This window comes from Phyllopteryx taeniolatus, chromosome 1 (genome assembly GCF_024500385.1).
Source record: "Phyllopteryx taeniolatus isolate TA_2022b chromosome 1, UOR_Ptae_1.2, whole genome shotgun sequence".
Classification (NCBI taxonomy): Eukaryota; Metazoa; Chordata; class Actinopteri; order Syngnathiformes; family Syngnathidae; genus Phyllopteryx; species Phyllopteryx taeniolatus.
The window spans coordinates 45,704,858-45,730,593 of record NC_084502.1 but is presented as its reverse complement, the minus strand read 5'-3'; the positions used below and the strand labels follow the sequence as shown (position 1 = coordinate 45,730,593).

Here is a 25,736-nt window from a genome sequence, read left to right as displayed (position 1 = left end):
ACATACAAACAAACAACCATTCGCCCTCACAGTCATGCCTACGGGCAATTTAGAGTCTCCAATTCATGCATGTTTTTGGGGTGTGGGAGGAAACCGGAGTGCCCGGAGAAAACCCACGCAGGCACGGGGAGAACATGCAAGCTCCACACAGGCGGGCCCGGGGATTGAACCCGGGTCCTCAGAACTGTGAGGCTGACGCTCTAACCAGTCGGCCACCGTGCCGCCCATATGCAAACATGCCTGTGAATATTCTAATTCATCCAGGTCATTGTATTCTCAGGGCATCGAATCAATCGCAACTGGACTGTTCTCACTGTCTTAGAAGACGTTTTATCTCTCATCCGAGCAGGTTCATTTAGTTCATGCACATAGGCTACATAGGACAGCTTTGTCCTGGCTAAAACTGTCCTATATAGCCTGGACAGATCTAGTCATGACAGAGCTTATCCTAACTAGCCTATCTGCATAAACTTATCCAGGCAGCTCGTTCAAGAGGTGTAATGTTTTCTCAGACAACCAGAACAGTCCAATTGCAAATGACTCAATATTTAAAACGACTTAAGATAATGTATTTTTTTTTTGCACTATATCAATACAATTTACTTGAAATAACAATACCCATAATCCATTGCGTTTTGAACATGTGGGATGGATTTTTGCTGTCGACTGAAAACATTTGGGTTTGACATCAAAAGATGAATGACAAAAGAGATCAGCTTTCATCTTTTTGTTTCCAGGTATACCCACCTGAAACTAAGCAATCGGGAAGCTGGGAAAAGATGGAAAAATAATCTGAGCCATTGCACAAACATTGTCCATAGCCAGTACAGCCATTTGGAACAGACATCGAACTGGTAGCTCAAGGAAAAGAACAGCAGTTGATGACAGAAACATTGTGAGAGCTGTAAAGAAGGCTCCAAAACAACTGTTTGTGACATCGGCAACAAACTCCAAAGGGCAAGAAGACTTCATGGGAAAAAAAGTACAGAGGCTATACAAAATATGCAAACCACTCATTAGGCAGTAGAACAGGAAGGCAAATGTAGAATTTGCAGAAAAGACAGAGACAATCCTAAAAAAAAAAAAAAAAACAATAATAAAAAATAGGGTGTCATGAACCGATAAGACAAAAATTAACCTTTACTAAAGTAAAGGAAAAGCTTAAAAAAACTTAAGGTATGAAACAATCTACTCATGACCCCAAACATACTTTCTAAACTTATCTGTGAAACACAATGGATATAATGTCATGGCTTAGGCTTGCTTGGCTTCTTCTTGGACTGGCTCATTAATCATCATTGATTCAACACGTTGGTAGCAGCAAGATTGAACCAGAAGTCTACAGAAATGTTTTGTTGGCCAATTTAAACAAAGATGCAATCAAAGACTGATTGGAATTTCCTTAATTATACAGCATGATGACCCAAGTCAGTCAGACTTAAACCCTAAAGAGCATACATTTGACCTAAAGAAGCGACTGAAAGGAGTAAACCTCTAAACAAACAACATCTGAAGAGGCTGCATTGAAATCCTGGAAAAGCATCACAAAAGAACGTAAAACTTTAACGACAATGATGCAATTATTGCGATTTAGTTAAGGTGTGGATCAGATGCAGTTGTAAACTGCTGATTCCTTGTCTCATATTCACCTTTTGATGCCAAGCCCTAATGTTTTACACAGCAAATTAATTGTTTTAACAGTCGTATTGTTTGTGTCATGTGACCAAACTTGGAAAATTGGTTAGCAGACTTCCTATGTATGCTACGCTAACGAGCATGACTATGGTTTGATGACATAATTGTTTGAAGCCAAACTTGCTAAATATTATTTTCGTTATGGCTGGTGGCTTTGGACAAAGGTTAGACAAATTTGATATGATATCAATTATTTAAAGATGAACGAAGCCTAAACATCAGCTACTGTTATCTTTGGTGGCTCTGTGGTGACATCTTGTGTTAAAAAAAGACAGAAATTTAAAGTTCCTTGGAGTGCTTTGTCACAGTCTCCTGAGCCAGGAGAAAGTGCTTTGACATGTTTTGCTGAATGCGGAAATAGGTTGATCATTTACCGGATTATAGAAACATTTAGTATTGTACAAAAAATGCAATACAACAGCACATAATATTTCTCTATTAACATGACAAAACATGAAAAAACAAAAAGAGTACATCATTCTCACCAGAGGATGGCAAAATGCTGATGTCATTCGTCCTGTGCGGACAAATTTGAAATCTGATTGGTTAAAAATGATTAGCCACCACTACGGATTCCGAAGGCCCTGGCAGATTACATTGACATAGCCCTAGTTTTTCAGCCAGAAAAAAAGGTCATTTCCATAGGGAAATTGTGGTCTGAGACCCATAACAAGAAATTAAATTGTGAACAATTTGTGCATCTCCATCCAATGTGAAGGAGGGATCTCACATATTTTTTTCTGAAACACACAGACCCCCCCCCCACCCCCACACACACATTCCCTAGTTGTGAAGTCATCCACTTGAGCTTACTTCAGCATCTGCTGTACGTTCGTTTATGTACTCCTACTCTTTTTTTTGTTAACCATTATCTCCAACTATGATGAACAGTGAAATTCTGCAATTTGAACTCCAATTTTGAGGGGAAACGTAAAACAACATAAAACATATAACATATAGCTATTTTGTGACCGAATCCCCAGTGCAGTTGAACTTTTATTGCTTTTCATCAGCTTATTTACTGCTTTGCTGTTGTATCAGAAGGAGGTGGGAAATAATACAATCATGTTTTCAGCTGCTCGAGCTCAAGCAAGATCCTCCCAAGTGCAGTTCTAAGGTTTGATTCATGACCCTTCGCACCCTCTGTCCCCTCTCTTAGGGAGGCAAGCTTGTCCTGTGTGATGCAACGCTGGTAAATGCCTCCACTGTGCGCTTGAAACATCTATTTTGCGAGTGTTTATTAAACACATCAGAGTCTCTCACTGTTGCCCAGTGGACCATCTTCAAGCACTTCATATGGCATACTTTCCACTCCAATCATGACGTCGTGCACCATGCACCGTACAGATTTCAGAGGGTTGTGATCACGCAACATACGGTAGTGTTGTTACTACTCAGTCTGGACCGGTGTATGAAAGAGTTGTCAAACTGTATGACAAAATGGTGCTGAATCCGACACCGCATATGGGCTGTACGTCCATACTTCCCGTGGCTTCCCTTCTGGGTCACACTGGGAGCTCCTCCCACTAAAGTATAAAACAACAGCCTTCTGCCTAGCAAATGAACTTCGGTGACTTAAGGGAAGCATGAAAAAAACTGTAAATTTCCTCTTGATCATCCTCAAGAATGTCTGACTTCATTTTGTCTAGACGATGCCTATTTATTAAATTTTTGTTTCTCCAACGAGTAGGTGTGTTGATTCCCATTCTTTCAGTCTGACTTTTGGCACTTTGCTTCTGTAATATGCTTTGCTTCTAATATAAGCACAAATACATCAATATAAGCTGTGTTTGCCCCGTGGGTCATCATAATATACAATGAAACAAAATGGTTGGTCAAAATAAGGCCACAAGTGCATGTACATCACATTATCATCAGTTTGTACAGGCATCTTGAACGTTTTACAGTCCCTCTCAATATTTTATCTCTTATCTGCAGGTTTCAGTGCAAAGAAACTGCTCTGCTCCAAACGTCTTGGCATTCTTTAAATGGTTGTAGTACTATCTGATAAGGAGGAATTCGGCATCACTTCTTCTTTTTCAAATGCTGAATGGGCGCATCTTCATGTAGGAACTTCCTTTAGCCACAAGTGTCCTAGATGCAATATCTCCATTTACTTTGCTCATTGTGTTTTTAGCAACCATTTTACAGCCCTCAGAGGCTTTTGACAGATTGCCCAACATCGGTTCCACATCAACAATTGCATGAACCCAGCAATGTGCTCCCTTTTCAGCCTTCCACTTGTCTGCTTCTCTCATGGTAGTTTTTAAGAGCACATTAGAAAAGCAAAAGTTCCCCACATGTTTTTCGGAATAATAACAATAATGAGGATGATAATAATCATAACTTGTTCATATGAATTCATTTTATATTTTGGACAATGTGAACTGCAACATTACTGTCTTTGAATAAAAAGAAAAAGATCATGGATGTGCTGTATAATGCATTGACACATGTATTAATAATGCATTAATAGGACAATTACTGCCACACTAACTGGGGCAGTGGTTCAAGTTCTGGGCCATAAATATTGAAACCAATATTTCCGTCTAGGTTTAATATATAACTAATAATTTTCTCTCTCTCTGCTACATTGCGTTTTCCAGTGTCATTGCCCAGTGAAGTATGAAAGGGAACGGAATTTCAAAGGTTGACCTACAAAATAAAAGTGTTTCTTATTATGACAATTTGCTAAGCTTTTATTGACATTGTCCGTTATGAATTTTCATTAATTGGAAAAAAAAAAAAAACATTTGTAGTTTGCAGATGTGTAAAAGTGCACAGTCCCCTATTTTTAGTTTAAGATTTTTTTTTTGTATTATTATTATTATTTTTTTAGTTCAATCAAGAGTAAGTAGCCTATTCGACACACCTTTCTGTATTATTTCGTGTAAACCACTGCAACTGCAATGATAGTAATATTATTGTCTTTGTAAAGGCCTTTTTTTCCTGCTACATATTATGGTAACATTGTAGTGATTATAGCGTTTATTAGGTTTGTCAGATGTACACAAATGTTTGTAAATGTTTAATGTTAGTATATAGGCCTACAATATACTGTAATGATGCGAAGAGCGACATTAAACGCAGTTCGCGTTTCACAGTGATTTTAATTTGAAAGTACACAGCGGAAGTCTTATTTAAATGACGTGAACTTGTTGGGGCTGTCTCTCCTTTCCTCGCTTGGTTCAGCATCTTGTCCTCATCAGCGCCCACTGAGCGCGGAGTATGGATCTTTTACGCATGACGCGCGGTGACGTCCTAGATTTTGACACACATCTGACGGTTGTAGAAACATCAATACGAGTCTAGTCGGCGCCTTAGAATAGAGGGAGAAAAAGTCCAAAAATGATCTGTGTTGTTGCAGAAGGAAGATAAGCGGACAGTGTTTTTTTTTACGCTCATGTCTGACGCGCGCATACTTATTAGGACTTAATATTTGGAAGCAGAATCCCGTCTATTCCACCTACATTTGGGAGTGTTTATTTGTGGATATTTGTCCGGGGCCATGGGAGACGCCGTGTTCCTCGACAGGCAAAATTCCTACCTCGTAAGTCTTGCCATGAATTCTAATCGTTCAATGACGAAAAATGCCTAATTTGAATTTAGCATTACTGTGCTCCCTTTTCGTCTAAATTCACAGCACGGTTTAATTGCATGGTACTGAACTTGATTTGACTTTACATAAATAAATGGTCATGTTCAATAGCAGGAGAAATCATGAACTCTGTGGCGGGATGTTATAAATTACAAGTGGTGTACACTTGCACAAGACCACACGTGTTTACTGGTTTTAAATGATATATATTTGCCCTAAAAATGGCCCGGTGGAGCCGCACAGCAGTGTTGCCAAGAGCCACAAGTTGTTGGTGGTGTTTGACAAGATGAGGGCAAAACAGACACATGTGGGTCAAGGCCAATGAGATCATTTGAAAAGTGCAGAGAAGTGTCAGGTTGGTTGCACAGCTGTTTGGTGTCATTTCAACATGGGGAATGGTCTGCAGCTATATACTCAGAATAATAAAGAATTTCTTTTTTTACAATACGGTAAGCTTTCTGATTGCACCATGCCCCCATTTCTGAACATTTACCACAGTCCAAATCCTTACTATGAAATGATGCTCATGTGCAACTTGGATTGAAGTACTTACATTAGCCGAAATTATTAGAATAATGACTATTGGCATGAGTGATGATTTAGCAGAGCGACAGAAATTACTCAGATCACCTATATTTGACAGTTCACAGTTATATTTTGACAGTTTGGAGGGGTGTCTCTAAAATTCGATCCATTTTCTGGGCCGCTTCTCCTCACTAGGGTCGCGGGGGCGCTGGAGCCTATCCCAGCTATCATCGGGCAGGAGGTGGGGTACACCCTGAACTGGTTGCCAGCCAATCGCAGAGCACATACAAACAAACAACCATTCGCACTCAAATTCACACCTAAGGGCAATTTAGAGTTGTCAATTAACCTACCATGCATGTTTTTGGGATGTGGGAGGAAACCGGAGTGCCCGGAGAAAACCCACGCAGGCACGGGGAGAACATGCAAACGCCACACAGGCGGGGCCGGGGATTGAACCCGGGTCCTCAGAACTGTGAGGCAGACGCTCTAACCAGTCTTTCACCGTGCCACTCTCTAAAATTTAAAATATAAAATTCTTCAACTCATATTTTGCCACACTTTGGCAAAATACTGCCCATTTGACACTGTTTGTACTTCAAGCCTGAAGAGAGTTGAAGTAGACATAGTTCAAGGCATATTGGAACATGATCTTGACCAGTACGACCACTTCTAATATTTTTTTTTTTGTGTTGAGCATCTTTCTATCCATTTAAACAAACACATAATGTGAATGTTTGTCAGAAAGTTAAAGATATTAGCGGTCCCAACCTTGGAAACCCAAAGACAACATCTATTGTAACTGTTGCCTCTTCAGCTCCTTTATTTTACCTACTTGCGAGCAGAAGAAGAGACAGTGTGCAACAGTGTGTGACTGTCATAAACGCTTTTCTGAACTCATCTGAACTTGGTGCAAGAATGCAATTAAAAGCAGCAGGGCTGGAGAAAAGTGCTCTTGTGTTAATTGAGGATTGAGTCTCATTCATAGTATGGCAGTAAATAAACTCCTACAGGGGTCTATAAATATTTTGAATTGTAGTTTACCAGAGCGGAGTGGCCTTGAAGGCAGAGAATGTGCGTGGGATGATGCGTAGCAGAACCTCACGGTTACCAGTGTGTAACTGTTAATCCCTGGCCATGATGCAGCAGCCTGCACAATGCTCAGTGGGTGTGATGTATTTCTCTTAAAGGGAAGTGGGCGTTGTGTTACTCCCTTTGGTGAAATTTGTATCAAAGCACTTAGGTTTACCACGATGGTTTACATTGTATTTAAAAGGAATTACCGTATTTCCACGGCCATAAGGCGCACATAAAAGTCTTTAATTTTCTCCAAAATGGACAGGGCAGTCACAGTGTACATGTTGCATTTAGAGGCAATGAAAATGTCAAGAGCAATGAATCCTGGTTTAGTCAAAATAGTTGGAAGATGGTTTATTGATTTAGGGCTGGACGATATTGGAAAAAAATGACATTCCTATTTTTCTTTAACCCTGCGTTATATATCCATCCATCCATCCATTTTCTGAGCCGCTTCTCCTCAATAGGGTCGCGGGCGTGCTGGAGCCTATCCCAGCTATCATCGGGCAGGAGGCGGGGTACACTCTGAACTGGTTGCCAGCCAATCGCAGGGCACATACAAACAAACAACCGTTCGCACTCACATTCACACCTACGGGCAATTTAGTTGTCAATTAACCTACCACACATGTTTTTGGGATGTGGGAGGAAACTGGAGTGCCCGGAGAAAACCCACGCAGGCACGGGGAGAACATGCAAACTCCACACAGGCGGTCCTCAGAACTGTGAGGCTGACGCTCTAACCAGTCGTCCACCGTGCCGCCGCAATATTTATTGCAATGTTAAAAAATACAGGATAACATACACGTAATGTCAAAACCAGCACACATTTCTCTTTTTCCCTCTCTAGAAAAACTATGCTCAGTAGAGCACAAAAGTATACAGTCATTTGTATGAAGTATTCCTGTATTTAAATGCACTGTAGTATTGAGCACTAGTCAAGCCAGACATGAAGTGAAAATCATTTCATCCATCCATTTTCTACCGCTTATCCGGGGGCAGTAGCTTTAGCAGGGACACCCAGACTTCCCTCTCCCCAGCCACTTCATCCAGCTCTTCCAGGGGGATCCTGAGGCGTTCCCAGCGAAAATCATTTCATTTCATGCCCATATCATGCCCTGTACTGTAGAGTCATTAGCACATTCCTAACACTCAATTTGTTTTTTATCAATCTGTTATTTTCTATCTATGTTTTAACATATGCATAGTATTTCTATATTTGAGTGCATTAGTTTAAGCAAAACGCGTTATGTACCCATGAAGTTTGTCCCTTCAAGAATGCCGTGGCTCTGCCCCCTCGCCCTAAGTGTAATCTGTTGTCACATGTATTCGTTTATCACATTCTGAAGAGCGATACAGTAAATGCAAGCGTGTAATTGTTTCCCGTGTCCTCATTAATAGTTATTATAGAAAAAAAAGTATATAACACTCTGGGCTGCTCCGTGTGTGTTGTTTGATGTGTTATCATTTGGCGCTAATCTTATTAGTGTGTCCAACCAGGTCCCTGTGCTGGTCACTTATTATTATTACAGTTGAGTCACCACATATCAATACACCAACATAGCGTAAGACCCTGCTATGATAATATTTGCGATGGTGAAACAATATATTGTGCATCCCTATTTTATGTTAAATACACTGCTGGGCAGAATTTAAAAGAAGGAAAGAAAATTGCATTTTTGGGAGTGGAGAGTTATGGCATGTTGATACGTTTTTTAATATTTTGAAAGAATTACATAACACTAGAATTCCATTGATTTGATTACTTTGTCAGAGCATAAGATGTAGAATTATCAATTTGACAAAGTTATTGTTAACTCGGCTGGCTCAAACACATGCACATAACAATTTTGGTCTGGTTCTCAAATGAGAACGAGAGGTGGTTGCTTGGTGCTCATTTCCTTTCATGACCCACAGACCTCACTGGATGAATTTAAGTCCTTTTGTAGCCATAAATCCTATTCATTATTTATTTTCTGAACAAATATAGGGAAAACATTTTTTTCTTTTGTTGAATGACCTTATAACATAACTTTCTTTTTTTTCCTTTTAGGCCTTTTTGCATGTGCTTTACATTTTATTAGTCTTAATCTGAGCCAGTTCACAGCTGGTAAACATCCTGTACATACATACCTTGAGCAATAGACATTCATTCATAGACATTGTCTATTATTTCCTACCTTGCATTCTGTATACTGTATGTACCTGTAATTAAAGACAGATAATTATTTTATAATCCCCTGAAGAAATTCTCATGTTTATTATTTCTAATATATGGCAGAAGGGAGAGGACCATGATTGTGCCACACACACTGCCATTAGCAATGATGATGAGGAGGAAGATGAGAGGGTGAGGGTTGGGGGCCTGCCATTGAGGGGTCTCGCACATGGTGCCATTTTAAGATAGCAGGATTATCGTCAGGGGTGCGTATACTGTAAATGGTGCACAAGTGTGCGTGTATCTCATTGCATTTCCGCACTAAGCGTTTTGCTTATTTTGATGGGGGGAGCACAGTGAGAGATGGGGCTCGAGTAGTGTTGTCGTTCATTCAAACGAACAAACCTTTTGAGTGAAAGTACTGAATGTAATCACTTCATGATGTTTTTTAGTTCAGCGGCGGTCAGCCGTAAGCATGTGCTGCACCAGAAACTCCCTGCAAATGGCGCCACTCGCGGGGCAGCGACAGGGGCTCGTGAGCGGGGAGGGGCTACGATGACGTCTTTACGTGAAACTGGTCCATGGTGCAAAAAGTCTTTAAGTGTGTATCTGCCACTGGCTGGCTCTTGGCAGTGATCACTCAACGAGGTACATGCTTGACCGTGCAACCTAACTAGTTATCCATCCATCCATCCATTTTCTTAGCCGCTTCTCCTCACTAGGGTCGCGGGCGTGCTGGAGCCTATCCCAGCTGTCATCGGGCAGGAGGCGGGGTACACCCTGAACTGGTTGCCAGCCAATCGCAGGGCACATAGGAACAAACAACCATTCGCCCTCACAGTCATGCCTACGGGCAATTTAGAGTCTCCAATTCATGCATGTTTTTGGGATGTGGGAGGAAACCGGAGTGCCCGGAGAAAACCCACGCAGGCACGGGGAGAACATGCAAACTCCACACAGGCGGGGCCGGGGATTGAACCCGGGTCCTCAGACCTGTGAGGCTGACGCTCTAACCAGTCGGCCACCGTGCCGCCCTAACTAGTTATCAAACCGCTTTATTCTGTTTTACTGCGTTAGCATTATTTTCCTTACCCCTATACACCAATACTAGTGACGGAGCACTACAAATGCCTTTTTATCGTGCTATATTTATTTCTTATGGAGTGACGGTTCATTCGCGACTATTCATTAGTTTTTTTTCTATATGTTTTATGTGCCAAATTTTCAAATTTAACTTTGGAATTAATTAATTGAAAATAATTAAAGTCATTTCGGTATGTTGTCGGTTTCTGTTTATCAAGCTCTCTATTGATACCAACCTTTTGAAAATAGGATACACATTACGAAAAATAGAAACTCGGATTCACCAAAATGGTCTCACCGAAAATCATCAGAAGTTGGCTATAAATTGATGCATTTGCACTGTTTTTAATGATTTGTAACGTTCTCAATATTTAATACAGCAAAATGACTCTTATATAACTAGAATCATCTTGAAACGGTCTCTCTGATTATGCTAGTCTTATGTAAATCAATTAATCTTTTAATTTTAATTTTACACGCATACCTACTTAAGGTACGGTGCGTTGGTATGGTATACAGTGGGTCAGGAAACAAATTTGCACCAAGCAACAACCTCTGGTGCTCCAACATTTTATGTGCATCCCTGACTGTAGTGATTGTATTGCTGCCCAAACATAAGTCCTCCTGACAACTGATCATATTCAGGAGGAACTGAAAAACAACTGAAGACCATGACATTAATGCTGAAGCATCAGTCACATGCATCATGTGGTTTCTATTTGTTACACAATGACACCACAGAAAAGCGGATAAGAGTGAGCTCATCTTGGAGTTTTATCGCATTCAATCCGATTTATCGACCTCATAATACTCTTTCTGCATATTAACTGCGGAATTAAGCAAAAGGTGTGCAGTGTTGAAAATGGGACACGTAGTGACGGACGCAGATCGATGAAAACATTGATCACCCATCTTAAATTAAGCATCTTGGACTCCTGTCTCTCATCACCAGCCACAAACACAAAACGCCTTTCCTTCCTGTAGCGTTTGTGTTGATAGAAGCCCCCAAATTCTCCCTTGTGTGACCCATTATTATCCCACTAACATAACCCATTTCACTTTGCTCCGCCTTGTCTTTAACTTGATGACACATAACCCGCTCTTTTCACCGTGAGCCAAATATTATTATGTGCCTGTCGTCTCTTTACTTGCTGATGTGTTTATTTTACTATACAGCCACTCCCAGGGCAAATAGCCCTGTCAAAAAAAAGAAAAAACGAAAAAAGAAAAAAAAGAAAAGAAAGGAAAAAAAAATACCCAAAACACACTTCTGTCTCACTGCGATTTACTAAAAGGAGGTCAAAAACTTCCTTTTCGCTTTGTTCCCAAATTAATAAATGTGTGTTTGTGTCAGCAATCAACCATGTGTCCTCTTAGTCATTGGAGCTGTGTGTATTTACACTGATCACAAGTTTTCTGAAGCATACTTTGACCTGGACAGAGGAGCTAGCAGACATGATGGTAAGACTGAATGTTTTCTTGCCTCTAAAATCGGTTCACTTTCAAAGCAGATGCAGAAGCGACAATCTATAAGGGTTTATATGTCACGTGACCCCCTTCGTATTTATTGACTGGGTGCTTGAAGTCGTTGCAGCTGTGGCGTAACTGCGTTACACTGCAGGGAGAAGGTTTAAGAGTGCCTCTTGGTGTTCCATATTCATCACTACTAGCTCGTCATGGCAACACCGCCCATCCCTCGTTTTCTTCACCAGAACCTGTCGCATGAGGGTGCAGTGGGGTGGGGTTGAGCAGTGCTTGTTTTATTATCAACAACCAAAACGAAGTCCAGCCTCCTCGAGAGTTGTCTTTTTATGGAGTTGTAGGAAGGCTGCAGGAAGAAAAAAACTGATCAGGGATGCACAGAGGTATAAAGTTCTCAAGAGGGTTTGCATGTTAAGTTCTTATCCCTGTTCGAAAAATAGATTCCTGTTTCAACAGAGGTTGTTGGTCATTGAGATCGAAAAACAGGTTAGCCATGTTTCCTGCCTTTTTGTTTTCTTTGAGACATGAAGTTGTTGCTTTTTGAACTGTAGGAACCTCTCATCGTGCCATTGGTTCATTTGTCAATGATGCTAGAGGAACAGGTGTGGATTGTGCAGCCAAAGCAGAAATCGACCTGATCACAGCATTCAGTGGAGGGATCCCTGCTCTGGGTTTCATCACCATGATCATGATGCACTTCACTCTCGCTGTCCTGAGCAGCTCAGCCACACCCAAATTTGCCTCAGCTGTGAAATGTCAGAGTATTGCCTTTCCACATGATTCAAAGTCCATATTAATCCAAAAGTGACCTCAGGGACATGCACAACATTTCTCCACAAATTCCAGAAACAGTAACTTAAAGTTGTCTTAGTGTGAGAAATTTCCAACTCAAAAAGGGCAGGTGTCACAGATCATCTGCTTAACTGCTTCAATGTGTTTTTAGGCCAAAGGTCATGGAGTAAAACATCTATCATTGCTTATGCACATCTGAAGCCCCAATTGCGTGATCTCTGCTAAGCAATTGGAAATTTTATTATATTCATAAATCTGCCGCTTTATGAAAGTCACATCTTGGCTACATAATGCATTCTTACATTAAAAAGTAATGTATCTCCTCACACCCGCAGTCAGCATCACTTAGCAGGGACTGAATAAATATTTTGTAAGGGGGTGTGTTTTGGGGGGGGGGGCTAGGGACTGTTACTGTTGTGGGCCTTGCTTTGTTTTGTCTTGTGGTTAGGTTCAATAATGTTAGCTAGAAGCATGCAGTCAACTCAAGCTGACATTAATGCCTGGTCTGACAGACTGCTATTATAATTCAATGAGCAAACAACAATTTTGGACTAAATTTCCTCCGTAGTTACTTGATAGTTTTTGGTTCTGATTGCTTCATGCCAGGTATTTGGTAAATCTGTGCTGAGGGTTACAGCAAAACACACCAAAAGATCTCACTAGAATATTTTAACTGCGACACGCATACCTTTTGCGTTGGCGTAATATCACAAGTTTAATATTTACAGCACATACTGTAGCGCAGGGTGCAGTGGATGCAGACTTTCCGGCATGCCTGGGGGAATATTGTACATGCATTAATTACGTGTCAATTGTAAAGTTAGACGTTGTTTTATATTTCTGTATGTATTAATAATTGTCTTGGTGTTTTACTCACCTGTTGGTTTTCATTTTTGTTGTGTTGTACGGTAAGTGTGGGTTGTGCTCTCTTTACTGACTCCCTGCTCATTTCATTGTGTGTAGATAGTGTGCATGAGCCACTATCTTACTACAGTACTGCAGAGTAACTGTATGCAGCGGGCGCGGGGGCTAAATAGCTATCGAGCTTGTTCCCAGTGCCGGTACCCTGGCAAGATAGAATATATAAGCGGTACCAAAGTTGGTGGGCAGATATCTTACTTCGATGATGGATAAATACTGCTGGACGGAGGGTGAATTGCTTAAGGTAAAATGCTGACATTTTTTTATCCAGCAAATTAGTTCAGTGCGTTGTTCAAGCTGGCTTACATCCCACTGTACTAGCAACTCACTACGTGACCTCACAGGTAAACACAAGACTACACTATACCCAACGACATTTAAACAACGGTATCTTTAGACCTGTTCTCATCAAGTATATACATACGTACAGTACATACGTAAACAGTATTTTGCCATGAAACTACACAAAAGAAAATACAGAAAAGTTTTGAACACGTCATAGAAAATCCATCCATCCATCCATTTTCAACACCGCTTATCCTGGTTAGGGTCACAGGATGCTGGAGCCTATCCCAGCTGACTTCGGGCGAAAGGCGGACTACACCCTGAACTGGTCGCCACTCAGTCGCAGGCACATATAGACACAGACATCCATTCGCACTCACATTCACACCGTCACTGAGTGGGAACTGAACCCACGCTGCCTGCACCAAAGTCAGGCGAGTGTACCACAACACCATCAGTGACTTCATAGAAAAACATGAGTAGAAAATCCACATAATGGTGAACTCGCGAATGCCGAATCACGAATCTGCGGGTGTCGACTGTACATTCTGGAATGGTTGCCAGCCAATCGCAGGGCACATATAGACAAACAGAAAACAACCGTTCACACTCACTTTCACACCTAAGGAGAATTTTGTCAAATTAATCTAACTTGCATGTTTTTGGAATGTGGGAGGAAACCAGAGTACCTGGAGAAAACCCATGCAAGCACAGGAATAACATGCAAACTCCACGCGGGAAGGCCAGAGCATGTATACGAACCCACGACCTCTGAACTGTGAGGTGGCAATGCTGACCAGTCTTGCACCATATCACCAATTAGCTACTAATTAATTAAATTTTGGCGATGAATGAAAACTAGTGCTTTAAAAAAACGACTTACTTTTCCTCAGCTGTAAAATAAAATGCAGTATCCTGTATCTGTTACAAAGTAGACTACTGTTCAATACACTTGTTTTGTTTAACACTATTTATTATTATTGTTATTTATTATTATTATGTCCTAATAATACAAGAGTATAGTTCCACTTTTTGGAACTCTATACTGTAGGAGCATAGGTGTCAAACTCAAGGCCCGGGAGCCAGAAACGGGCCGCCACATAATTTTATGTGGCCCGCGAAAGCAAATCATGCTTGTCAAGTTCCGTGATTTTTGCTAAAATCTGTACCCAAATTCCAAATTGTCATAATAATAAACAATAATGTTGAGATATGCATTATTCTGTTACCAAATCCTTCTTCTACAGTAACTTAAACAATACTTGAACAACCTATTATCCTTGTCTTCTGTTTTCAATACTAGTTATCCCTCAATTTGTTGTGTAATGGTAATAATATGTTTTGGTGATGATTAAATCTTTATATGGCTTCACTGTTCTAACGGCCCTCTGAGGGAAATCATTACGACAATGTGGTCCAAGACAAAAAAGAGTTTGACACCCCTGTGTTAGAGGAACTGTAGCATGTGGCAAATAATCAAACCAGATGGAACAAGAAAGAAGTGACATTTCCTGTCTAAGCGTTTTTCAGGAAAAACAAAAGGACACAAATTTAAGAACGATACGGATTTTTCTTCATGAAAAGCACACACTGATTGGGTTACAGATATAATTGCTTAGCATGCATATATTTGCATGTAGAGCAAACACAAGTATGGTGTGTTTGTGTGTGCGTGTGTGTGCACGTGTGTGTGTGTCAGTGTGACCCATGAGTTCAAGAGGCCATTGACTAAGACTGGATTAGCTGCTCTCAAGGCTTCCACTGGAATGTAAGGATCAACAGTGCTCATGCACACACACGTACACACATTTTTTGTGTTGCACTGAAACACTCACTATTTACGTATCAGTCTATTACAGTCCATTAATGCTACTTGCTCTTGGGAGGACAGTTCTAAAAGGTCCAGCAATGTCAGAGACATTTTCATGTATTTATTAATTGAGTTAACAATATATTAATTAATATTGTGAGGGGTGGGGGGTGAGGGGTGTTGACTTTTATTTCATGCCTTTCTTTGTTCAGTTTACATGTCTAAAAACATGTATGCTAACTATGTATGGTATGCTCACTGAAGACTAAATTGCCTGTGTATATTATAATGTAAGTGTGAATGGTTGGGCTACATGCAACAGTCCTTTCATTGAGTGGTGATCAGTCAAGGATGTACCCCACCTCCTACCGGAAGTCAGCTGGGATGGGCTTCAGCTTCTGATTTGGAAATGGTCAGAAAGGTGCATGATTTATTACTGTAGCTGTATTTACAGTGGTGTAGAACTGTACTGGAATGAGAACTGTATCTAATATTTTTAATACCTCCCTTTTCTGAATAAGGTTACCAAAATATTTTAAAAAAACATTTTCTAAGTCGGCACGTTGGACGATTGGTTAGAGCGTCTGCCTCACAGTTGTGAGGACTGGGGTTCAATCCCCGGCCCCGCCTGTGTGGAGTTTGCATGTTTTCCCCGTGCCTGAGTGGGTTTTCTCCGGGCACTCCGGGTTCCTCCCACATCCCAAAAACATGCATGGTAGGTTAATTGAAGACTTTAAACTGCCCGTAGGTGTGAATGTGAGTGTGAATGGTTGTTTGTTTGTATGTGCCCAGCGATTGGCTGGCAACCAGTTCAGGGTGTACCCCGCCTCCTGCTCAATGATAGCTGGGATAGGCTCCAGCACTCCCGCGACCTTAGTGAGGATAAGCGGCTCAGAAAATGGATGGATGGATGGATGTTCTAAGTATATTGCAATGCCATTCTACATCACTGCAATAACTACAAGAATAACTATAGCTACAATTAAAAGTTATACTTCAATCACAATAATAAACATATTGTTGAATCAATCAGTACCTAACTGACAATATCAAAACTGACAAAACAAACTGAAGTATTATTATTACAATGGCAAACTGGAGGAGGCTGGTGAAGGTACAATTTGATTTACGATTCCAATGTTCTAGAAGAAAGAAGAAAGAAGTAATAGTCATTGAAATCTATTTATATACTGTATGACGAGAGCTTATGTACTGTAGCTTTGCAGTCACTGTAGCATTTTTATTCCTATTGAAGGACATATTTTACACTTTCAAGTGAGCATGATTTGAAAATAAAACTAGCAACAGTCAGGACTCGAGACTGCGACCAAATTAGTCGCATGTGCGACTTTTTTTGTCAGCTTGTGCAATTAAAAATGTAATCTTGTCGCAGTTGCGTGAGGGCATGTTTTAATGGCTGAAAGTTGCCATTTTTCCACTGCAATCTCATCCTGCACGCTCTCAGAGCGACAGAGAGAGAGAGAGCAAGAAAGAGAGAGATAGATAGATAGAGAGAGAGAGAGAGACTGCACCGTCCGTACATCCGCACCACACATGCACGTAACAAAGGCTTGTACACCGTTGTGGAGTGGAGTGACCGCGTTCCTATATTGACACTGACCCGCTAGTTATTCATTTTAAATGACAAGTGTGAGCCGTCAACTCATCTGGACTACTGGTGAGCAAGCTAACTAGCCCCCACTTACCTTTTAAAGTCCGTTAAGCCAGTAAACTTGTCCTGCCAAAAGCACACACTGATTGGGTTACAGATACAGTTTTTTCTTTTTACACACATTATCATTATCAATGCAGCTACATTTGTCACAGGAACAAAAACAAAAGTTGTTTCCCCGGTTGACATCACGTATGATCGTGTCAAAATGACAACCGTGTATAGGTGTGAATGTGCAAAGGTTGCCTGCTTAATTTGTTCCACGTTTTCATATCGCTTCATAACAAACACAGTCCTGTGAAAAGTTTTTAATAACTTTTTATAGAGCTAGCAAACCTAACAAATCTATCGATCGATCGATCAATGTAATCTTATAACATAGTCATATGTAGATACTGTCTGTGCAATGTTAGAAAGCCCACACTCCTTTAAAGAGGATTGTATAGGAACAAACTCCATATCATTAAAATAAAGCTCAATAATTGCAGAAGTAATGATTTGTCCATGTTCTGTTTGGGACTATGACTTTAAATAGGTAAATAGTTTTTTTCGCTCGTAAATAATTTGCCAAACAGTGTGAATAATCATAAACAATACTTTTATATGGTGGTGGTACACTTATGCAATTGTTTTTAGATGAATGTCAATCATATGGTTGTGGTAATGCTCAAAATTAAGTGGTTTCCCAATGGAAGAGGGTTAGGAGCCCTCACTGTAAAAACTGGCCTCTCTGAGTCAAAAAAATGACTAAATAAACGTAAAGCCTTTGTTTTATTTTGTTTAGTTTTTATTTAATTTACCTGTTTTGTTTGCAGTGCTTGTGGCAGACAAACTTCATGTTCACAGTAAAATATTTTGCAAATATCGTATCTCAAGTCACTATCAATCTTTACTTCATATGACATGGTCATGCTGTACCTTCTCAAAAAAGTAGTGCGACCAAATCATGTGCTGGTGCGAGCAACTGAAGAAGTTGCTTGCCCCAGTGCTACGAGTGCGAAAGTTAGTGTAGAGCCCTACAACATACTTACACTTTAGCCTGTTTTGAAGGGTAACTACAGCCAAAGGCTGTTCTCTTTCCTTTAGGAAATCAATAATAGCTTACCACATGTACACGTTAGGTCACACACACACACAGTGTAGTGAGGTCTCCAGGAAGTTACACTTGGCTAAACCATCCTGCACTATACAATAAAGTTAATACAATTTATAGTCAGTGCTCTGTCATGAACGGAACAGAGGATAGGACCCAAAAATGCACGACTCCAAAACAAATGGACAGTTTCCAAAAAGAGAGGTTTAATAGACGGGCAGAGGTCGGTACACAGGCAGGCAATCCAAGAAAGGCAACAGTATCCAAAAACATGAGGCAAAGAGGCGAGGTCGATAATCGGAACAGGGTCAAGTCTTACTGTGAGTCTGTGACGTGGAAACAAGAAATGCTGGAACGCGACGACAAGGTACAACGAACTGGCAACGAGAGGGAATGTGACACGAGGTTAAATACAATAGGTAATTAGGGTGAACGAGGCACAGGTGGTGAAGGTGCTCACAGGAGCAGGTGTGTGTGAAACAGGGGGCAAGACAAAACCCGGAACACACACACATGACAGTACCCCCCCCCCCCCCCCCCTTAACGGCCGGCCCTAGACGGCCCTGGGGCCACTGGTGCGCAACGTGGAAGTCCCGAATGAGCGAATCATCCATGATAAACGCAGACGGCACCCATGAACGTTCCTCAGGCCCATAGCCCTCCCAGTCCACCAGATATTGAAACCCCCTCCCCCTCCGATGAGACGACAACAGCCGCTTCACAGAGAAGACAGGGCCCCCATCCACAAACCGGGGGGGAGGAGGGGGCCTGGAAGGCGGGACCAGAGGGGACTCCCGGGCTGGCTTGTGTAGGCTGACGTGAAAAGCAGCGGCTTTGTAGGACCGTCCCTGGCGCAGCAGCATCTGGCGGGCTCGCTCCCAGGTCCTCCTGCAGCGTCTCACCAAGGTCAATGCCGCTGGAACTGTGGACTCTGGGGCTATGGCAGGAAACAGAGATGGTTGGTAACCATGCACAACGTGAAAAGGCGATAGACCAGTGGATGCAGAGGGGAGGGAATTGTGGGAGAATTCGACCCAAACCAGTTTCTGAGACCAGGATCGCGGCTCCTGTGAAGCGAGACATCGGAGCCCAGTCTCCAGGTCCTGGTTCAGCCTCTCGGTTTGGCCGTTGGTTTCAGGATGAAACCCAGATGACAGACTGACGGTAGCACCTATGAGATTGCAAAACTCCTTCCAAAATTGCGAAATGAATTGGGGACCCCTATCAGACACCACATTCCTGGGGAAACCATGGAACTTGAAAACCTGATTAATCATCAACTCGGCAGTGTCTTTAGCTGAGGGGAGTTTTGGAAGTGCAATGAAGTGGGCCATCTTAGAGAACCTGTCAACAACTGTAAGAATGGTGGTATTGCCTTTAGAGGCCAGTAATCCTGTCACAAAGTCTACGGAAATGTCTGACCAAGGACGTTGTGGTATTGGCAGGGGTCGCAACTCCCCAGAAGGACGTTGATGAGAGGGCTTGTTAGCAGCACATACCTGGCAAGCATTGACGTAATCGATAACATCCCTCCTAACATTAGGCCACCAAAAGCGCTGTTCGACCACTGATTGCGTCTTGGCAATGCCTGGGTGACATACAGTTCGGTTCGTGTAAGCCCAGTGGATGACTCTTCCCCTTAAGGTCGGAACCACATAAAGCCTGTTTTCAGGGCAATCTTCAGGGCTAGGAGTGTTTTTCAGAGCCCCTTTAACCGCAGTTTCAATGTCCCAAACAAAAGCGGAAATGAAACATGACTTGGGCAAAATAGTCTTAGGGTCGGACAAAGAATTCTCTTCGGAGAAAATACGTGACAAAGCATCTGGCTTACCATTTTTAGAACCAGGTCGGTAGGATAACATGAAATTAAATCTAGTGAAGAACAGAGCCCATCTAGCCTGCCTCACATTTAATTTTTTTGCAGTTTTAATATACTCAATGTTCTTGTAATCTGTCCATACTAAAAACGGAGTCTGTGCCCCCTCTAGCCAGTGCCTCCACTCCATCAAAGCCACCTTGACTGCCAGCAGTTCATGGTCACCAATGTCATAATTTTTCTCAGCTGGGGTCAGTTTTTTGGAGAGAAATGCACAAGGATGTAATTTATCATCCTTGAGAGATTTCTGGGAGAGCACTGCTCCTATTCTGGCATCAGACGAATCGACTTCTACCACAAACTGCTGTTTGAGATCTGGAAAAGTAAGGATGGGAGCAGAGGTAAAGCTCGACTTAAGTTTTTGAAAAGCTGCCTGACAAAGCGGCCACACAAAAGGTTTGTGTGGCGAGGTAAGATCATGCAAAGGAGAGGCTATAGAACTGAAATTTCTGATGAATTTTCTGTAGAAGTTTGCGAACCCTAAGAACCTTTGTACATCTTTGCGTGACGTGGGAGTAGGCCAATTAATAACTGCATCGACTTTGCAAGGGTCCATTTTGACTTCACCTTGAGCCAGGACGAAACCCAGAAAAGAAACGGACGCCTTGTGGAACTCACATTTCTCAGCCTTGACATATAGTTGATTCTGCAGTAACTGCTGCAAAACAGAGCGGACATGAATAATGTGAGTCTCCTCATCCGGGGAGAATATCAAAATGTCGTCCAAATAGACAAAAACATAAACATTCAACATGTCATGCAGGACATCATTGACAAGGTTTTGGAAAACAGCTGGAGCGTTAGTAAGCCCAAAAGGCATTACCAAATACTCATAATGTCCCGTTGGTGTGTTGAATGCTGTTTTCCATTCATCCCCCTCCCTTATCCTGACTAGATGATATGCATTTCTTAAGTCCAGTTTGGTGAAAATCTTGGCTCCCTCCAGGAACTCAAAGGCGGTGGAGATGAGAGGAAAAGGGTACCTGTTTTTTACCGTGATCTCGTTGAGACCCCGGTAATCGATACAGGGTCGCAGGGTCTTGTCTTTCCTGTCCACAAAGAAAAATCCTGCTCCCGCAGGGGATGGAGATGGGCGAATGATCCCGGCTGCCAGTGATTCTTCCACGTACTCCTTCATGGCCTTGTGTTCCGGCCCTGAAAGAGAGAACAACCTTCCTCGTGGGGGTGTGGTTCCAGGCAGCAAGTCAACAGCACAGTCACAAGGTCTGTGGGGTGGAAGGGATTTGGCCTTGGACTTGGAAAAAACGTCTTTAATATCCTGGTAACAGGTGGGCACTTGAGATAAATCAGGATCCCCAGATGGGGTCTGTGGATTGTCCTTAGAAACATGCCCAGAGGACCAGTCAATGTGGGCGTTATGTAATTTCAACCATGGGTTCCCTAAGATAAGGTCATGATTCATGGCGTCAAAAACATGAAAACTAATGCGTTCTGAGTGAGAATCAGGAAATGTCAATGTGAGTGTTTGGGTGCGGTGAGTGATCTTGCCCATAAAAATGTCGTCTGCAGCATAGGTGTTGCGGTGGCGTTTTATTTCAAAGGTTCTAAGGTGCATACGTCTAACGAGGATGGAGTTGAGTAAGTTTGCGTCAGAACCAGAGTCAATTAATACAGGTGTATGAATTTCTTGATCAGGAGAGCATAGTGTCACTTTAGGAAGAACCCGTGTAGGGTCTTACTTAATGAAATTCAGACTCACCTCTCCCGTGCCCTTGCTACCGGCACCGGCAACTTTGACGTGACAGTTGCTCACGGAATGACCCAACTGACTGCAGTAGAATCACCGCCCTTCCCTCAGCCGGCATTGACGTTCCTCAGGGGAGAGACGGAACCTGCCCAGTTGCATGGGTTCATCCGTGGGGACGCTAGCCAGTGGGTTGAGACCGGAACCAGGGGATCTGCCTTGGTTTGGCTGGTCACCGAGGCTCGTCCTCCAAGTGCGCGGTGACGCAGCCCTCCGCCGATCGCCATCCAGCTCGCGATCCAAAAGCCTCTTGTCGATTTTTACGGCGATGAGAGTGTCCAAGTCGGTCGGCAGGTCTAGTGGGACTAAATGATCCTTGACGGTGGGGGATAGTCCTTGAAAAAAGGCATCGAGTAGCGCCCGATTATTCCAATGACTCTCAGCTGTTAGAATTCGAAACTCAATCGCATAATCTGACACCCTGCGCTTGCCTTGTTGTAAGGTGACAAGGGAGCGAGCTGCCTCACGATCTGGAGTGGAAAATTGAAAAATTTGCTCCATAGTCTTTACGAAAAAAGCCCATGAATGACACGCGGCGGAATTGCGGCTCCATTCAGCAGTGGCCCACGCCTCCGCACGACCAGTCAGGTGGGAAATGACGAAAGCAATTTTTGCCCGCTCGGTGGCGAAGGCAGCTGCCTGCAGCTCAAAGTGGAGTTCGCACTGCGTGATGAACGGCTTCATGTTCCCAGAATCTCCAGAGAACCTCTCCGGTCGAGAGAGCTGTGGGCAGACAGCAGCGGAGGTGGCAGGTGGCTGCATGGTGACTGCTTCACATGGAAATACCGTGGCGGTATTGGGTGAAGTGCCAACTGGTTCCTTCTCTTGAATAATTTTCATTAGAAGTTCAAACTGCAAGGCCACCTGTCTCATCATATTGTCCTGATGCCTTGACAGTCCCTCTAGATGAAGGTGGAGGGCAGCAAGCTGCTCATCCTGCTTCCAGAGGCGTTGACCCTGCGCTTGAAGGGCTTTGTGCACCGGATCTGAGTCTGCTGGGTCCATGTTATGGCCAGTTCGTTCTGTCATGAACGGAACAGAGGATAGGACCCAAAAATGCACGACTCCAAAACAAATGGACAGTTTCCAAAAAGAGAGGTTTAATAGACGGGCATAGGTCAGTACACAGGCAGGCAATCCAAGAAAGGCAACAGTATCCAAAAACATGAGGCAAAGAGGCGAGGTCGATAATCGGAACAGGGTCAAGTCTTACTGTGAGTCTGTGACGTGGAAGCAAGGAATGCTTGTAATTAGGGTGAACGAGGCACAGGTGGTGAAGATGCTCACAGGAGCAGGTGTGTGTGAAACAGGGGGGAAGACAAAACCCGGAACACACACACATGACATGCTCAGTTTTATGTGACACATACTGTACATGTAAAAGTCCAGTGGAGAAAAAAAGTGGACCGAAATTCTTTAAATGATAAAATACTGCAACCACAAGTGTGGGTACAGGCTCTGCTCCCGCTCATAGAAGCAAGCACCTGGCTGCCTCGCAAGGCGTAAGAGGAGCTGGCCAACCGCTGTCAAGAACTCACTGGTGAGGTCCAGCCCACTGGTTGTCCATCCATCCATCCATTTTCAACACCGCTTATCCTGGTTAGGGTCGCGGGACGCTGGAGCCTATCCCAGCTGACTTCAAGCGAAAGGTGGACTACACCCTGAACTGGTCGCCAGTCAGTCGCAGGGCACATATAGACATGGACAACCATTCGCACTCACATTCACACCGTCACTGAGTGGGAACTGAACCCACGCTGCATGCACCAAAGTCAGCCGAGTGTACCACTACACCATCAGTGACCCCACTGGTTGTCATTCTTTCTATTGCCCCAGCTGTATATGGGGCAGGATGAGGAATGACTCACTGCATATGAAAAAAACAGCCCTAAAAATGAGCCAATTTTACGATGGCAAGAAATATGCTAAATCTATGGGGCATTTTGAGGAAAGCATGCCACAGAAATGTCATGAAGACACCTGGGAACTGTTTTAAATTGCGGAATAAAAAAAAGCAAAAATATGTTAATTGAAACACAGCACTGTATGTTTTATGTTTTAATGTTAACAGTCCTTAGCACATTTTATCAATGCATTGCAATGTTAACTAAAAATGGTCTATATAAAGTGTATATCATGTAGAAAGTTTGACCCTGAATTGGGTTATTTTTATTTCTATAGGGATATATTGAAAGCATTCTAACTGGGAAAAATAGTTTTCAAATTCAGAACAAATCAGATGTTGACTATTGTCTCAAAACATATTGGGCTGGATTTACTAAGATCCCAAATAGCAGCTGCTAAATTGCGTGTTCGCTTTAACAGATGTTGGTGGGTAAGTTGCTCATGTTTTACAACCCAGTTCCAATGAAGTTGGGACGTTGTGTTAAACATAAATAAAAACAGAATACAATGATTTGCAAATCATGTTCAACCTATATTTAATTGAATACACCACAAAGACAAGATATTTAATGTTCAAACTGATAAACTTGATTGCTTTTAGCAAATAATCATTAACTTAGAATTTTATGGCTGCAACACGTTCCAAATAAGCTGGGGCAGGTGGCAAAAAAGACTGAGAAAGTTGAGGAATGCTCATTAAACACCTGTTTGGAACATCCCACAGGTGAACAGGCTAATTGGGAACAGGTGGGTGCCATGATTGGGTATAAAAGAAGCTTCCCTGAATTGCTCAGTCATTCACAAGCAAAGATGGGGCGAGGTTCGCCTCTTTGTGAACAAGTGCGTGAGAAAATAGTCAAACAGTTTAAGGACAATGTTTCTCAACGTACAATTGGAAGGAATTTAGGGATTTCATCATCTACGGTCCATAATATCATCAAAAGGTTCAGAGAATCTGGGGAAATCACTGCATATAAGCGGCAAGGCCGAAAACCAACATTGAATGCCCGTGGCCTTTGATCCCTCAGGCACTGCATCAAAAACCGACATCAATATGTAAAGGATATCACCACATGGGCTCAGGAACATTTCAGAAAACCAATGTCATTAAATACAGTTCGGCGCTACATCCGTAAGTGCAACTTGAAACTCTACTATGCAAATCAAAACCATTTATCCACAACACCCAGAAACGCCGCCGGCTTCTCTGGGCCCGAGCTCATCTAAGATGGACTGATGCAAAGTGGAAAAGTGTTCTGTGGTCCGACGAGCCCACATTTCAAATTGTTTTTGGTAATTGTGGACGTCGTGTCCTCCGGGCCAAAGAGGAAAAGAACCATCCGGACTGTTATGGATGCAAAGTTCAAAAGCCAGCATCTGTGATGGTATGGGACAGTGTTAGTGCCAATGGCCTTGGTAACTTACACATCTGTGAAGGCACCATTCATGCTGAAAGGTACATACAGGTTTTGGAGAAACATATGCTGCCATCCAAGCAACGTCTTTTTCATGGACGTCCCTGCTTATTTCAGCAAGACAATGCCAAACCACATTCTGCACGTGTTACAACAGCGTGGCTTCGTAGTAAAAGAGTGTGGGTACTAGACTGGCCTGCCTGCAGTCCAGACCTGTCTCCCATTGAAAATGTGTGGCGCATTGTGAAGCGTAAAATACAACAACGGAGACCCCGGACTGTTGAACAGCTGAAGCTGTACATCAACCAAGAATGGGAAAGAATTCCACCTCCAAAGCTTCAACAATTAGTGTCCTCAGTTCCCAAATGTTTATTGAATGTTGTTAAAAGAAAAGGTGATATAACACAGTGGTAAACATGACCCGGTCCCAGCTTTTTTGGAACGTGTTGCAGCCATAAAATTTTAAGTTCATGATTATTTGCTAAAAACAATAAAGTTGATCAGTTTGAACATTAAATATCTTGTCTATGTAGTGTATTCAATTAAATATAGGTTGAACATAATTTGCAAATCATTGTATTCAG

The 25,736-nt window shown here is 42.4% G+C and overlaps 1 protein-coding gene across 3 annotated transcripts in view; it reads left to right on the top strand.

The window, feature by feature from the left end:
- LOC133489224 (rho GTPase-activating protein 6) overlaps positions 1–25,736 on the top strand; it is a 98,273-nt gene that overhangs the window by 29,917 nt on the left and 42,620 nt on the right. Inside the window, exon 1 of one of the 3 annotated variants that reach the window (XM_061798109.1) lies at positions 4,889–5,245. The exons of 1 other annotated variant lie outside the window; for it this stretch is intronic. In XM_061798109.1, coding sequence (XP_061654093.1) covers positions 5,204–5,245 — 42 coding nt within the window. In that variant the 5' untranslated portion in view covers positions 4,889–5,203. Of the gene's footprint in view, positions 1–4,888; positions 5,246–10,317; positions 11,598–25,736 lie in introns of those variants that run through there. One more of the 3 variants, XM_061798118.1, reaches the window with a different exon arrangement.